The sequence below is a fragment of the Triticum aestivum genome, chromosome 2A (genome assembly GCF_018294505.1).
Source record: "Triticum aestivum cultivar Chinese Spring chromosome 2A, IWGSC CS RefSeq v2.1, whole genome shotgun sequence".
NCBI classification, from domain to species: Eukaryota; Viridiplantae; Streptophyta; class Magnoliopsida; order Poales; family Poaceae; genus Triticum; species Triticum aestivum.
The window spans coordinates 753,362,897-753,374,429 of NC_057797.1; the positions used below are offsets into that span (position 1 = coordinate 753,362,897).

An 11,533-nucleotide genomic window follows, 5' to 3' on the forward strand; every position below is an offset into this window, starting at 1 on the left:
TGCTAATTTTTATCCCTTTTTCTTTGAAGAAATGGATTTGGATATGCAGTACATATACAAGCACTACATTGATTCACCCGACAAGGATTTGATATGCGGTTATTTAGTGTTTGCGAGCTTTAAAAAAAGAGGCGGATGCTTACAGCTACGACTGGATGACCAGCGCCAGCATCGGTTTTTGAGGATTGGTCCCCATCGATCTGCGGACATATGTGATTTGAATATGCCCTTAACATCACCTTGCATCTACAATTGAAGAAAATCAAGAGAGATCGCAACTTCCTGGAAATTTTTGGCTACTCTTGATGGCGAAGGCGCGACGCGGAATCGTTCCTATTTTACTGGTTTGAGATGGGAAGATGAGAAGTTTCTCTTCTTAATTCAAAAATAGAATACAGTTACAGTGCTCCTGTCCTGATCTTGACAAGTTTCGTCGAAAAAAGAAGTTATTTCAATCTCTATCAGTACATGCAGAGTATACCATACTACTCGTATTTAACAGCTAATAACTTGAGTACATGCATGTATCCATTGCATTCTCCAAGAGGCGTCCGGCAGCATGAGGGCGACCAGTCTACTGCGGTTGCTCTTGATCTGCTTCTACCTCCTTTCGATCCACACCTTCGCCGCCGCCGGTGTTGGTGACAAGCTCGAGAAGGGCCAGAACCTCACCGACGGCGACACGCTCGTCTCAGCAGGGGGCTCCTTCACCCTCGGGTTCTTCTCTCCCGGGGCGTCCACCAAGAGGTACCTCGGCATATGGTTCTCCGTGTCCAACGGCACGGCCGTCTGCTGGGTTGCCAACCGCGACCAACCTCTGGTCGACAAGTCCGGCATGCTGGTGCTCAACGACCTCGGCAGCCTCGTTCTGTTAGATGGCTCCCGCCGGACGGTCTGGTCTTCAGACTTCTCCGGCGGCGCTTCTGCGGTGGTGGCGCAGCTTCTCGTGCCCGGCAACCTGGTCGTACACAATGGCAGCAGCGACGCCTCCCTGTGGCAGTCGTTCGACCATCCGTCGGACACCTTGCTACCTGACATGAAGCTGGGCAAGAACCGCTGGACCGGAGCCGAGTGGCAGCTCACGTCGTGGCGCTCGGCCGACGACCCGGCTCCGGGGGACTACCGCCGCACGCTGGAAACCGAGGGGTTACCGGAGCTCGTCGTGTGGCGAGGCAACGTCAAGACGTACCGCACGGGCCCGTGGAACGGGCTCTACTTCAACGGCGTCCCGGAGGTGTCGGCGTACGCGGGCAAGTACCCTCTGCGGGCGACGACGAGCCCGTGGGAGACCACCTACGGGTACACCGCCGCGCCCGGCGCGCCGCTGACCCGCGTCGTGGTGAACCACACCGGCAAGGCGGAGCGGTGGGAGTGGGACGCGAGCAGCTGGGCGTGGACTCGCATATTCCAGGGGCCGAGGGACCCGTGCGACGAGTATGGGAGATGCGGGCCGTTCGGCCTCTGCGACCCCGAGGCGGCATCGTCGGGGTTCTGCGGCTGCGTCGAGGGCTTCAGCTTCAGCAGCCCTCCCGCCACGACCCCGCCGGCGCAGGAGGTGAAGGGTACCACCTGCAGAAGACACGCAGCGCTGGACTGTGCCGGCGGCACTACGACGGACGGCTTCGCGGTGGTGCGGGGGGTGAAGCTTCCTGACACGCAGAACGCGTCGGTGGACATGGGCGTCACGCTGGAGGAGTGCAGGGCGAGGTGCTTCGCCAACTGCTCGTGCTTGGCCTATGCCGCCGCCGACATCAGAGGAGGCGGCGATGGTTCCGGCTGCGTCATGTGGACGGATGCCATCGTTGATCTTCGTCTCGTTGACATGGGGCAGAATCTCTACCTGAGGTTGTCAAAATCAGAACTTGGTATGTACAGAATCTCTACACTCGCCGTGCATTTTTTTCATTGTCTTTGACAAAAAGTTAACTGACTAGATTTAGGCTCTGTTTGATAGCAAAGTACTAAAAAAACCAAAGTATCAAAAACGACAGTAATTTAGCATGCATGTACAAAATACCATGGTTTTAATATAACAAAGTTTTTAAATTATTCACAATGCAGAGGACCTGTTTAGTTACACCTCGTAATGCTGTGAAATTTACTAGCTAACTGTTGATCGTGCATCCATTAGTAGCTAGTAGCTAGCAATTGCTTTTAGCGGTGATTAGTAGTACTCGTTAAGAGAGATGAGATCGCCTCTCCGGACCTTGGCTGATCTCTAAAGGATAGCTATGGATTGCTTCGGATCCTTTCTATGATCCACGTATCTAGCCTAGCTATCTCATTCGCATTAGGGAACACGCAGGACAGGGGATCGAGCGGCGGCTTGATAGCCAGATGAGTTTGTTGAGAATATCTAGCGATCGACTCGTTTCTTTGGCTTGCTCTGTCAAAAAAAGAGGTCTAGGGCTCTTTTTATTATGCAGAGAAATTACTACAGTTTTGTAAATACTTTAGTTTTAATAACACAGTTCTTGGCGTTAGCCAAACAGGTAGTAGTAAATAAAACCATGGTATCTAAAAAAACTGTAGTATTCTTAAAATACTTAGAGAATACTTTGCAATCCTCATAGAAGTATTGGACAAACAATTTTCTTTAAATAAGTTGACAAAAAAATCATTGTTTTGATTTTGAAATACCCACTCAACTGATCGACTTAATTATAAATACTCATTCACGAATCACGATCATTTATTGCAGTGTACTGTACACATCCGGAAGTCTGATAAGATTGTTGTGAGAGTTGAATTACAAAAAAAATCACAAAAAAAAGAATTACAAATTTTTATTTTCACCTGCCTAACAAATAGAAAATTTGACAAATATATATTATCTGCTTTTAAATTTTGTTTCTCTTTTACTTCTAGTCATGCCCATATAATTTGCCGTATTTTATTATGTGTAAGCTCACTCGGATGCCACAACATAAAATATTGTTGAAATAATAACTATATTAATTCCAATTTGAAATTTCATTTGTAATGGATTCTAAGTCTGTATAAGTGCTCAGTTGCATTCTGATCTTTCTCTTTTGCTACGATAACAGATGACCATAAAAAGTTTCCTGTTCTACTCGTTGCCATACCTTTAGCTTCCATTGTTATTATTCTACTGGTCGTCTTTGCGATTTGGTGGAGAAGGAAGCACACAATCATAGGTAAATTCTGCTCTAGTGGCTCAATTTTACTATTATTTTGCATGAAGCAGAAATAAGGAAATGCATGGTTAATTACATGCAATGTTGTAATGTATATAAGCTCTTGCCAGGTGCTATTCCTCAGAGCCATGCCATGGCCGTTCCCTTAGTTAGTCTAGCTATTATAAAGGATGTCACTGGAAATTTCTCAGAAAGCAATATGATCGGCCAGGGTGGATTTAGCATCGTTTACAAGGTTCGTCATTTTCTATCGAAGATATGTCTTTGGTTATGAGATGGTGTATGCTATGATGTGTGGGTGTGTCTGTTTTGTACTCTCCAAGAAACAGATGATTCTTTCGTTTGTTGTGGCATTTCCATATAGAAAAGTATCCGTTGACAAATTCATTTCTGACATCTAAAACTCCAAAATCATTAGGGGCAGCTGCCTGAAGGAAGAACAATTGCTGTCAAGAGGCTTAAGCAGTCGGTGCTCACCACAAAAGGCAAGAAAGATTTTGCAAGAGAAGTGGAGGTGATGGCTGGGCTCCGGCACGGTAGTCTTGTCCGTCTCCTTGCCTACTGCAACGAAGGCAAGGAGCGGATACTCATCTACGAATACATGCAGAACAAGAGCCTAAACGTCCACATTTTCGGTACTCGCTACTTGCTGGAACAAAAGTGTTTTCTCAAGTTGCTACTTTCTCATGTAGGAATACCAACAGGACCACCATATATATGGTGGGGAAGCTCCTCAAGTTTTCTCTCATATGTTTGTATCTAATGAATGCATATTTGACATTGACAGGCAATGTTAACCTTCGCGCCTCACTGAACTGGGCATGGAGACTGGAATTAATCCAAGGGATTGCGCATGGCATTGCATACCTACACGGAGGATCCGGTGACAATGTTATCCATAGGGATCTCAAGCCAGGCAACATTCTGCTAGATGATGAATGGAAGCCTAAAATCGCAGACTTTGGAACTGCCAAGTTGTTCGCTGTGGATCAGATCGGGCCTGATCAAACAATTGTAGTTTCACCGTAAGTAAAAAAATGCAAGCATCCCCAATAGGATCTTTGTTTCTCCATTCAAATTGAGTGGAATCAACTCAATACATATATCCTGATATTATTGAGTTTCTTGAAGGGGGTATGCAGCACCGGAGTATGCGCGGCAAGGGAACATGACACTTAAGTGTGACGTCTATAGTTTCGGAGTTATTCTCTTGGAGACACTCAGTGGGCGAAGGAACGGTGGCATGCAAGGCCTCCTTTCGCATGTAAGTGCTACTATCTCACAAATGCATCTGCACCTTATAATTGGTCGATACACATAATTCCTTTTCTTCTTGAGATGAAGCATCAAGCATAAACATGTTATAAAAGATTATCTACATATAATCTTACGGTAGTTCGCGAATCTCCTATTGCAGGCCTGGGGATTGTGGGAGATGAACATGATCGCAGAACTTCTGGACACAACAATGGTGCCACTCTCCGAGTCTGAGCCCGAGCTCTTGTCCAAGCTGACACGATGCATCCAGATTGGGCTCCTCTGCGTCCAGGAAACTCCCTGTGACAGGCCGACCATGTCCTCCGTTGTTTCCATGTTGACGAGCATGACATCGCAAATCGATCGGCCAAGAAGAAGGCCACCATTGGATTGCGAAGGATTTGTGGCTTCAGATTCATCACATGGGCTCGAGACCGAACTCTTGATCCCAACTACGATTGATTTGACGTAGGACCGGGTCGGACCAGCTGTTGCCTCCTTGTTAGCAACCGATTTAACTAAAATTCTAGGTCTTTCTTCCATGGTCTTTTTGGGTACGCGCGGTACATAATAAGTTCTTAAGCTCTCTATAAAAATGTCGGTCTTTCCTTGTGGCTGATGTTACTATGTCATGAGTGGATGGACTCAGGCTGTAGGTGGAGGTGGGATCAAGTGGGACTAAATAGCCCATCCCACTTAGGGTAGCAAAGGAAAATACGTCTCGTACCCTTCTAGGGTTTCTCTCTCTCCGTGGCGGCGACCGAGGAGATCACGTTCCTCTACCTGATTTCGGATCGGACTCTCAGGCGATCCTGATCCCAGGCGAGGCATCTGGCAATACAGTAGGAGATCATCTAGGGGAGGAACCAAACCCTAGGGAGGCGAGGGGCGATGTCGAGGGTAAACTCATCTACCTCGAGAGTTGGCGGCGGCAAAGACACGATGGCGGGGGGATTGGAAGTGGAAGCGGAGGTGGAGGCGGCGGAGGTAGCTGAAGGGAGTAGATCAGACCGGGAGGAATCACTAGATGAGAAGTTGAGGTACCTGAATCTCAGGGAAGAAGAGGAAGAAGATGTGGTACTAGAGGAAGACTTGGAGGAGCTAGAGAAGGATGCAGAATTCATGGCGCTAGCCCGGGTGCACACATCAAGAAAATTCAGTCACGGGGCCTTCTATGGAACAATGAGATCAGCGTGGAATCTTGTGCAGGAAGTAGAATTCAGAGCCACGGAAGATAACTTGTTCTCTGTACAGATTGCTTGCTTGGCGGATTGGGAAAGAGTCATGCAGGACGGGCCTTGGATCTTCCGAAACTGCCTGGTGTTGCTTGCTCCATATGATGGATGGTCCAAACCAGGCGAAGTGGAGCTGAATAGTACCAGGTGTGGGTGAGGGTGATGGGACTGAAGGAGAAGATGAGGAGTGCGAATATTGCTCGTCAGTTGGCAATGAAGGCAGGTACTGTGGAAAGAGTTGATGAACGAACCATGAAGGGCCAGGGCGGGGGCATCAAAGTACGCATAACATTGGATGTACGCAAACACCTTACAAGATGTGCTAGTCTAACTCTGAGGATGAAGAAGGTGTATTTTCCGTTTGAGTATGAAAATATGTCATGGTTTTGTGGAGTTTGTGGCTTTGTGGGTCATGTGGCAAAAGAACATGGTAATGGGGTGCATGAGGAGTCGGCCATTATCTATCCTATAACCTTGATTGCGCCTGAGTTCAGAAGGGAGGATCAGAGCTGGCAGGCTGGCTTAAATGGCAGAGGAGGGGGTAGTAGAATGGGAGGAGGTGGTAGGGGTGGTTTTGCGGCAGGCCCAGAACCTAGTGGAGGGAGGAAGGAGAAGGATGATTTGAGCAGCTCGGAGAGTAGTCCTTTGAAATATACGGACGATCACTCGCAAACTTCGAGTGCCCTCAAGAGAAGGCTCGAATTCACAGAGAAGGGGAAGGGGAACCAGCTGGCCCTGACACAGGGCAAAGGAGAAGATGGAATAATTTCTGGAAGAGGAACTGAGACGGAGGACGGGGGGAAGAGCAAGACAGTACATCACAAGATTCGAAACGGCGCAAAGCAGATGATAGTATGGACATGAACTTGGCAACATTGGCGGCCTCCCAGGAGGAGGACCGCCACGCCCAATGATTCTCCTAGGGTGGAACTGCCGCGGGACGCGTCAGTCCCGGGCAGGTAGAGCACTCCTGGATGTTCAGAAGTGCTACAAACCAGATGTGTTATTTCTATCGAAAACTCATCTGTCTGACGCAAGGGCCGAACGGTTGATGAGAAAGCTAGGGTGCCAGGAGAGGCTGGTTAACCCGAGTGGTGGTAGGGCGGGAGGCTTACTGATGATGTGGAGAAACGGAGTGTCTGTCACAAAACATGGGGTAACTGCAGACTTCATTGATGTAACAATAGATGACGGGAGAAAATGGAGGTGTACAGGCTTCTATGGTGAGCCGGCAAAAGAAAATAAACATAAATCATGGGAGTACTTGCGTGCACTGCACCAACTGAGAGATGAACCATGGATAGCATTTGGAGATTTTAATGAGATACTATTTATGCATGAGAAGGAAGGTGGAGCAGCTAGAGAGCAACGATCCATGCAAGCATTCAGAGACGCTCTTTCTGATTGTGAGCTGGAGGATATGGGAGCGATGGGGGACGTTTATACGTGGAGCAGAGGACCGATCAAGGAAAGGCTTGATCGAGCAATTTTTAACTCAAGATGGAGTCAACTTTTCCCTCATGCGGGGGTCATTAACGGGGAGATGACTAAATCTAACCATCGGTCGTTGGTGATTGATACTGACCAATATGCACAGGCCAACCGGTCTCCTAGCTCAATGAGGAGATTTGAGGGAAGATGGCTTAAGGAGGAAACAGTCGAGGAGGTGGTCCGAACGGCCTGGATGAAGGCGTCGTTGTTAGGCCTCGGTCCGTTCAAACAAAAAGTTGATTCAGTTCATGTGGAACTGCATAAATGGGACAAAGAGACACTAGTGCAGAACCGAGCAATAGCACCGGTTCGTAAGGCCCTTTAGTGCCGGTTCGGTAACCGGCACTAAAGTGTGGGCACTAAAGCCCCCCCCCCTTAGTACCGGTTCAGCACGAACCGGTGCTAAAGGGCAATCACGTGGCACGAGCCAGCTCCGTGGGCGCGTAGGACATTATTACCGGTTGGTAACACCAACCGGTACTAACTGTTTGGGTGTGTTTTGGTTTTATTTTTTATTTTTACTTTAATTTTGTGTTTTCAATTTAATTTAGTGATTGTTTTACATTATAATGAGTTGTTAAATCATTAGGTGAATGTATCACAGATTAGTTTGACTGGATGCATGTGGATCCTAGCTAAGTCATCAAGTATATGTCATATCCATATTATATATACTTAATCACCTAATTAAGTGATCAAGGTAATATGGATATGGCATATACTTGATCACTTAGCTAGAATCCATCCAGTTGAAACTAATCTGCGGTTTCTTTCATATAAATGATATAATAACTCATCATCATCATCATCATCATCATCATATTAATATAAAAACTCTTGCATCATATATATCATCACCAACACTAGCTTAAAGAAGAAACATTCACTTGTACCAGAAGCAAAGATATCATCGAGTTCAACATGGTAATGATATTATAAGCGTTCATAACACCACAAAAGAAAATCACTCTTTGAGATTAAGTTCAGGACGAAGAACACGGACATGAGAGGACAAGTACTAAGAGCATGAACTAGCTAATTAATCACTCATGCTGCTCTATCTCAGGTAAAATAGCATAGAACATGTATAGCTTTCCTGATTCATCATATTGGAGCATGTAGATGAACTTGTCTCCTAATCGTGGGTTGCGCTTCTGATTGCTGCCCCCTAGTACTTCTCTGCGATCGTTCACAATTTTGCTCCAGTCTTTTACTATTAAGCATTCATCGCTATTAGAAATCCTGAATGCACTAAAGTGCATTGTAGGATATCTTGGCCGTAAGCTAACAATATTCATGGTACATTTAGTCTCGATCCAATCAGGCACAACATTCATCGGGAGTCCCTGTTGAAGAACATCGTATAGTAACATACTTAGCAATGAAGTTTAGCTTAAAAAAATAATGTATGCAAAAGATGCACTAAGGAGAAATAGTAGAAATCTTACCATCTTTCCTAAATATATGTGACCGTAGTTCAGTACGAACACTATTGGTCGCACGTTTTGAGTACTACCATTTTTAAGTGCAGGAAAATAATTTGTCTTGACAGCATCAAGATCCTCAAGTCATGAAACATAATGACTTGTCTCCTCGCAGTTTACTTTAGCCCCGGGACAGTGGACGGTCCTGTCTACCAAACACCGGACATGTTTGCTTGATTGGAAATAAGCTGTCAATATAAATTGAGATCTATTAATTCAACTGGTTCAAATAATCTCATATGGAAGACATAAATATGGTTGAGAAACTCACATAATGGTAGAACTGGAGGCGTCTGCACATCGACCCAGATGTCTCTATTAACTTCAATATCATCTTCTGGATGAATATCAAAGGTGATAACCATATTAGGCTCAAATGCATAAGCCTTGCATAGTGTTTGCCAAGTTTTGCATTCACAATAGGTATATGTGTCTGCATTGTATAATTTGACGTTGAAGGTATAACCATGCGCGGTCTTCAAGTAAACTCTTTTTACCTCCATAGTTTCGTTAGGACTGAAACCTATCTTATCCAAGACAAAAATTCTTGCATGGCAGAGGATATGCTAGTAGAATAGTGAAAAACTAAAATTAAAAGTTGAAGCAAATGAAGCATAAGTCATGCTTAATTACGAAAAAAAGACTTGTCGTTATGACTTACTGTATCCACTTCAAAGTTCTCATCCAGCTTGATGTTGAAGCGTCTATCATCAACTAGAAAATTTCTGCCGCACAGGCCGCGCTGGTCTTCGCAGTATTCACACATAATGAAACCATGTTCGTCGTCAGACGACATTCCTACGTTCATAGGTGAAACATTAAACATTTATTAGTTCTATTAATTCAACTAATTCTGTTAATTCAACTAGTTCAACTAATTAATTCAACTAATTAATTCAACTAATTCAACTAAGCACTCACGAAAAATATACCTAAATAAAGTAGCTCAACTAATTCAACTAACTAGTTCATATATAGGTGAAACATATGTTCTTACTAATCTCATATAACTAAATTAAATATATATCTAACATATAATTTATATCTAATTCATCTAACATTTGACATTAATATCTAACATATGTTCATATATAGGTGAAACATATGTTCTTACTAAAATAAAGTAGGTAGTTCTATATAGTAATATTTTGATTAGATCATCAAATCTCATATACCTAAATTTTCTTGCTAAAAATAACTAGTTCTATTAATTCAACTAATTCAACTAAGAATTTACTAAAAATAAACTAGTTCTATTAATTTTCTTACTAAAATATATAAAGTAGCTATATATAGTAATATTTTAATTAGATCATCAAATCTCATATACCTAAATTTTCTTACTAAAAATAAACTAGTACTAATTCAACTAGCTAGTTCAACTAAGAATTTACTAAAAATAAACTAGTTATATTAATTCAACTAGTTCAAATAATCTCATATACCTAAATTTTTTTACTAAAAATAAACTTGTTCTATTAATTTTCATACTAAAAATAAACTAGTTATATTAATTCAACTAGTTCAAATCTCATATATATAACTAATTAATATCTAGCTAATTCCTCTAAAATTGACATTAATATTTAACATCTTTTCCATATAATTCATCTAACATTAACATTCTAACATTCTTATCTACGTAATTTATCTAAAATTAATCTAAACAACAGAAAATAGAAAATAAGTAAAAACAATGTGTGTGTGTGTGTGTGTGTACGAGCGGGGGGTGGCGGCGTACGGGCGGCGGCGCGAGATGGCGATGCGACGGGGACGGTGCGACGACGAGCGGCGGGCCGGGAGCAACGGTGCGAACGAGACGGCGACGTAGTACGGGGCGGCGGCGACGGGCGGCAGCAACGACGACGGTGACGGCGACGACGGGTAGCGGGGGCGACGGCGGTGACGGCGACGACGGGCGGCGGGGGCGGCGAGGGCAGCGGGGCCTGCGATGGGCGATGGCGCGGCGACGGCGGCGATGTCGCGCGAAGAAGTTGGATCGAGAAGAAGTGGTGGTCGATAAAACTGAATTTTTCGTAAGTGCCATATATATAGGAGGGGCCTTTAGTACCGGTTGGAGCCACCAACCGGTACTAAAGGCCAATTTTCGCCAGGCCAAGGGGCGGGAAACGGCCCCTTTAGTACCGGTTCGTGCGACGAACCGGTACTAAAGGCCCACTCATTAGTACCGGTTGGATAGTACCGGTACTAATGGTTGTGCGCTGCCACCGGCGGTGCACAATGTTTAGTCTTACCTCGCCGAGCGAAGGGCAGCCGCACTGGTTTATAAACCCAGCCGCGGCTGCTCCTTCGAACTTCTCTATATAGCAGGCTTCTGGGCCTAACTATGGCGCGCTACCCTGTGAGCCTGCTGGCCCTTCTTGGCCTACATTTGCTGGCTTCTGGTCTGGCAGGCTTCTGGTCTGGCAGGCCCACTTGGTAGCGCCCCAACAAATTTTTTATATAGTTTTCTCTTTTCAGCATTATTTATTTTCTTCTATTTATTTTTGAGTAATTTTTTTATATAGTTTTTTTCTTTTCTGCACTATTTCATTTCTTCCATTTATTTTTGAGTAATTTTTTTATATAATTTTTTCTTTTCTACTTTATTTATTTTCTTCTATTTATTTTTGAGTAGTTTTTTTTCTGTATTTAGTTTCTTTGTGACCCTCTCTACTCTTTCGCACATGCTGTGCGGATGAAATGATGATACCATGCCAAATTTTAACATTTTCACAGTTTATTTTGTAGTGATTTTCAATTTCACGGTCATTTAGCTCTCTAAACAATTCGGTAAATGACTGAAAAACAGCAAATGATGTCAAAACATGTTGGAAATTGATGACGTCGCTTTGAATGCTGCATACTGAACACAAAAGAAGTCCGGAGTTCAAATAAGTTTAAAAAA

At 44.3% G+C, this 11,533-nt stretch overlaps 1 protein-coding gene across 1 annotated transcript; it reads left to right on the forward strand.

Annotated features, from left to right (window-relative positions):
* Nucleotides 1-559: 559 nt before the first annotated feature.
* On the forward strand, nucleotides 560-4,887 carry LOC123186451 (receptor-like serine/threonine-protein kinase SD1-8). The gene is made up of 7 exons (XM_044598215.1): nucleotides 560-1,865; nucleotides 3,048-3,158; nucleotides 3,269-3,393; nucleotides 3,577-3,793; nucleotides 3,946-4,183; nucleotides 4,290-4,422; nucleotides 4,576-4,887. Exons 1-7 carry the CDS (start codon nucleotides 560-562, stop codon nucleotides 4,885-4,887), a joined length of 2,442 nt encoding a protein of 813 aa, XP_044454150.1.
* The last annotated feature ends 6,646 nt before the right edge of the window (nucleotides 4,888-11,533 follow it).

Excerpts from the sequence above, each read along its gene's own strand:
- LOC123186451 (XM_044598215.1), top strand. The coding sequence starts at position 560 with ATGAGGGCGACCAGTCTACTGCGGTTGCTCTTGATCTGCTTCTACCTC. Across the intron at positions 3,159-3,268 it reads AAGGAAGCACACAATCATAG|GTGCTATTCCTCAGAGCCAT; the intron begins GTAAATTCTGCT and ends AGCTCTTGCCAG. Across the intron at positions 3,794-3,945 it reads CCTAAACGTCCACATTTTCG|GCAATGTTAACCTTCGCGCC; the intron begins GTACTCGCTACT and ends TGACATTGACAG.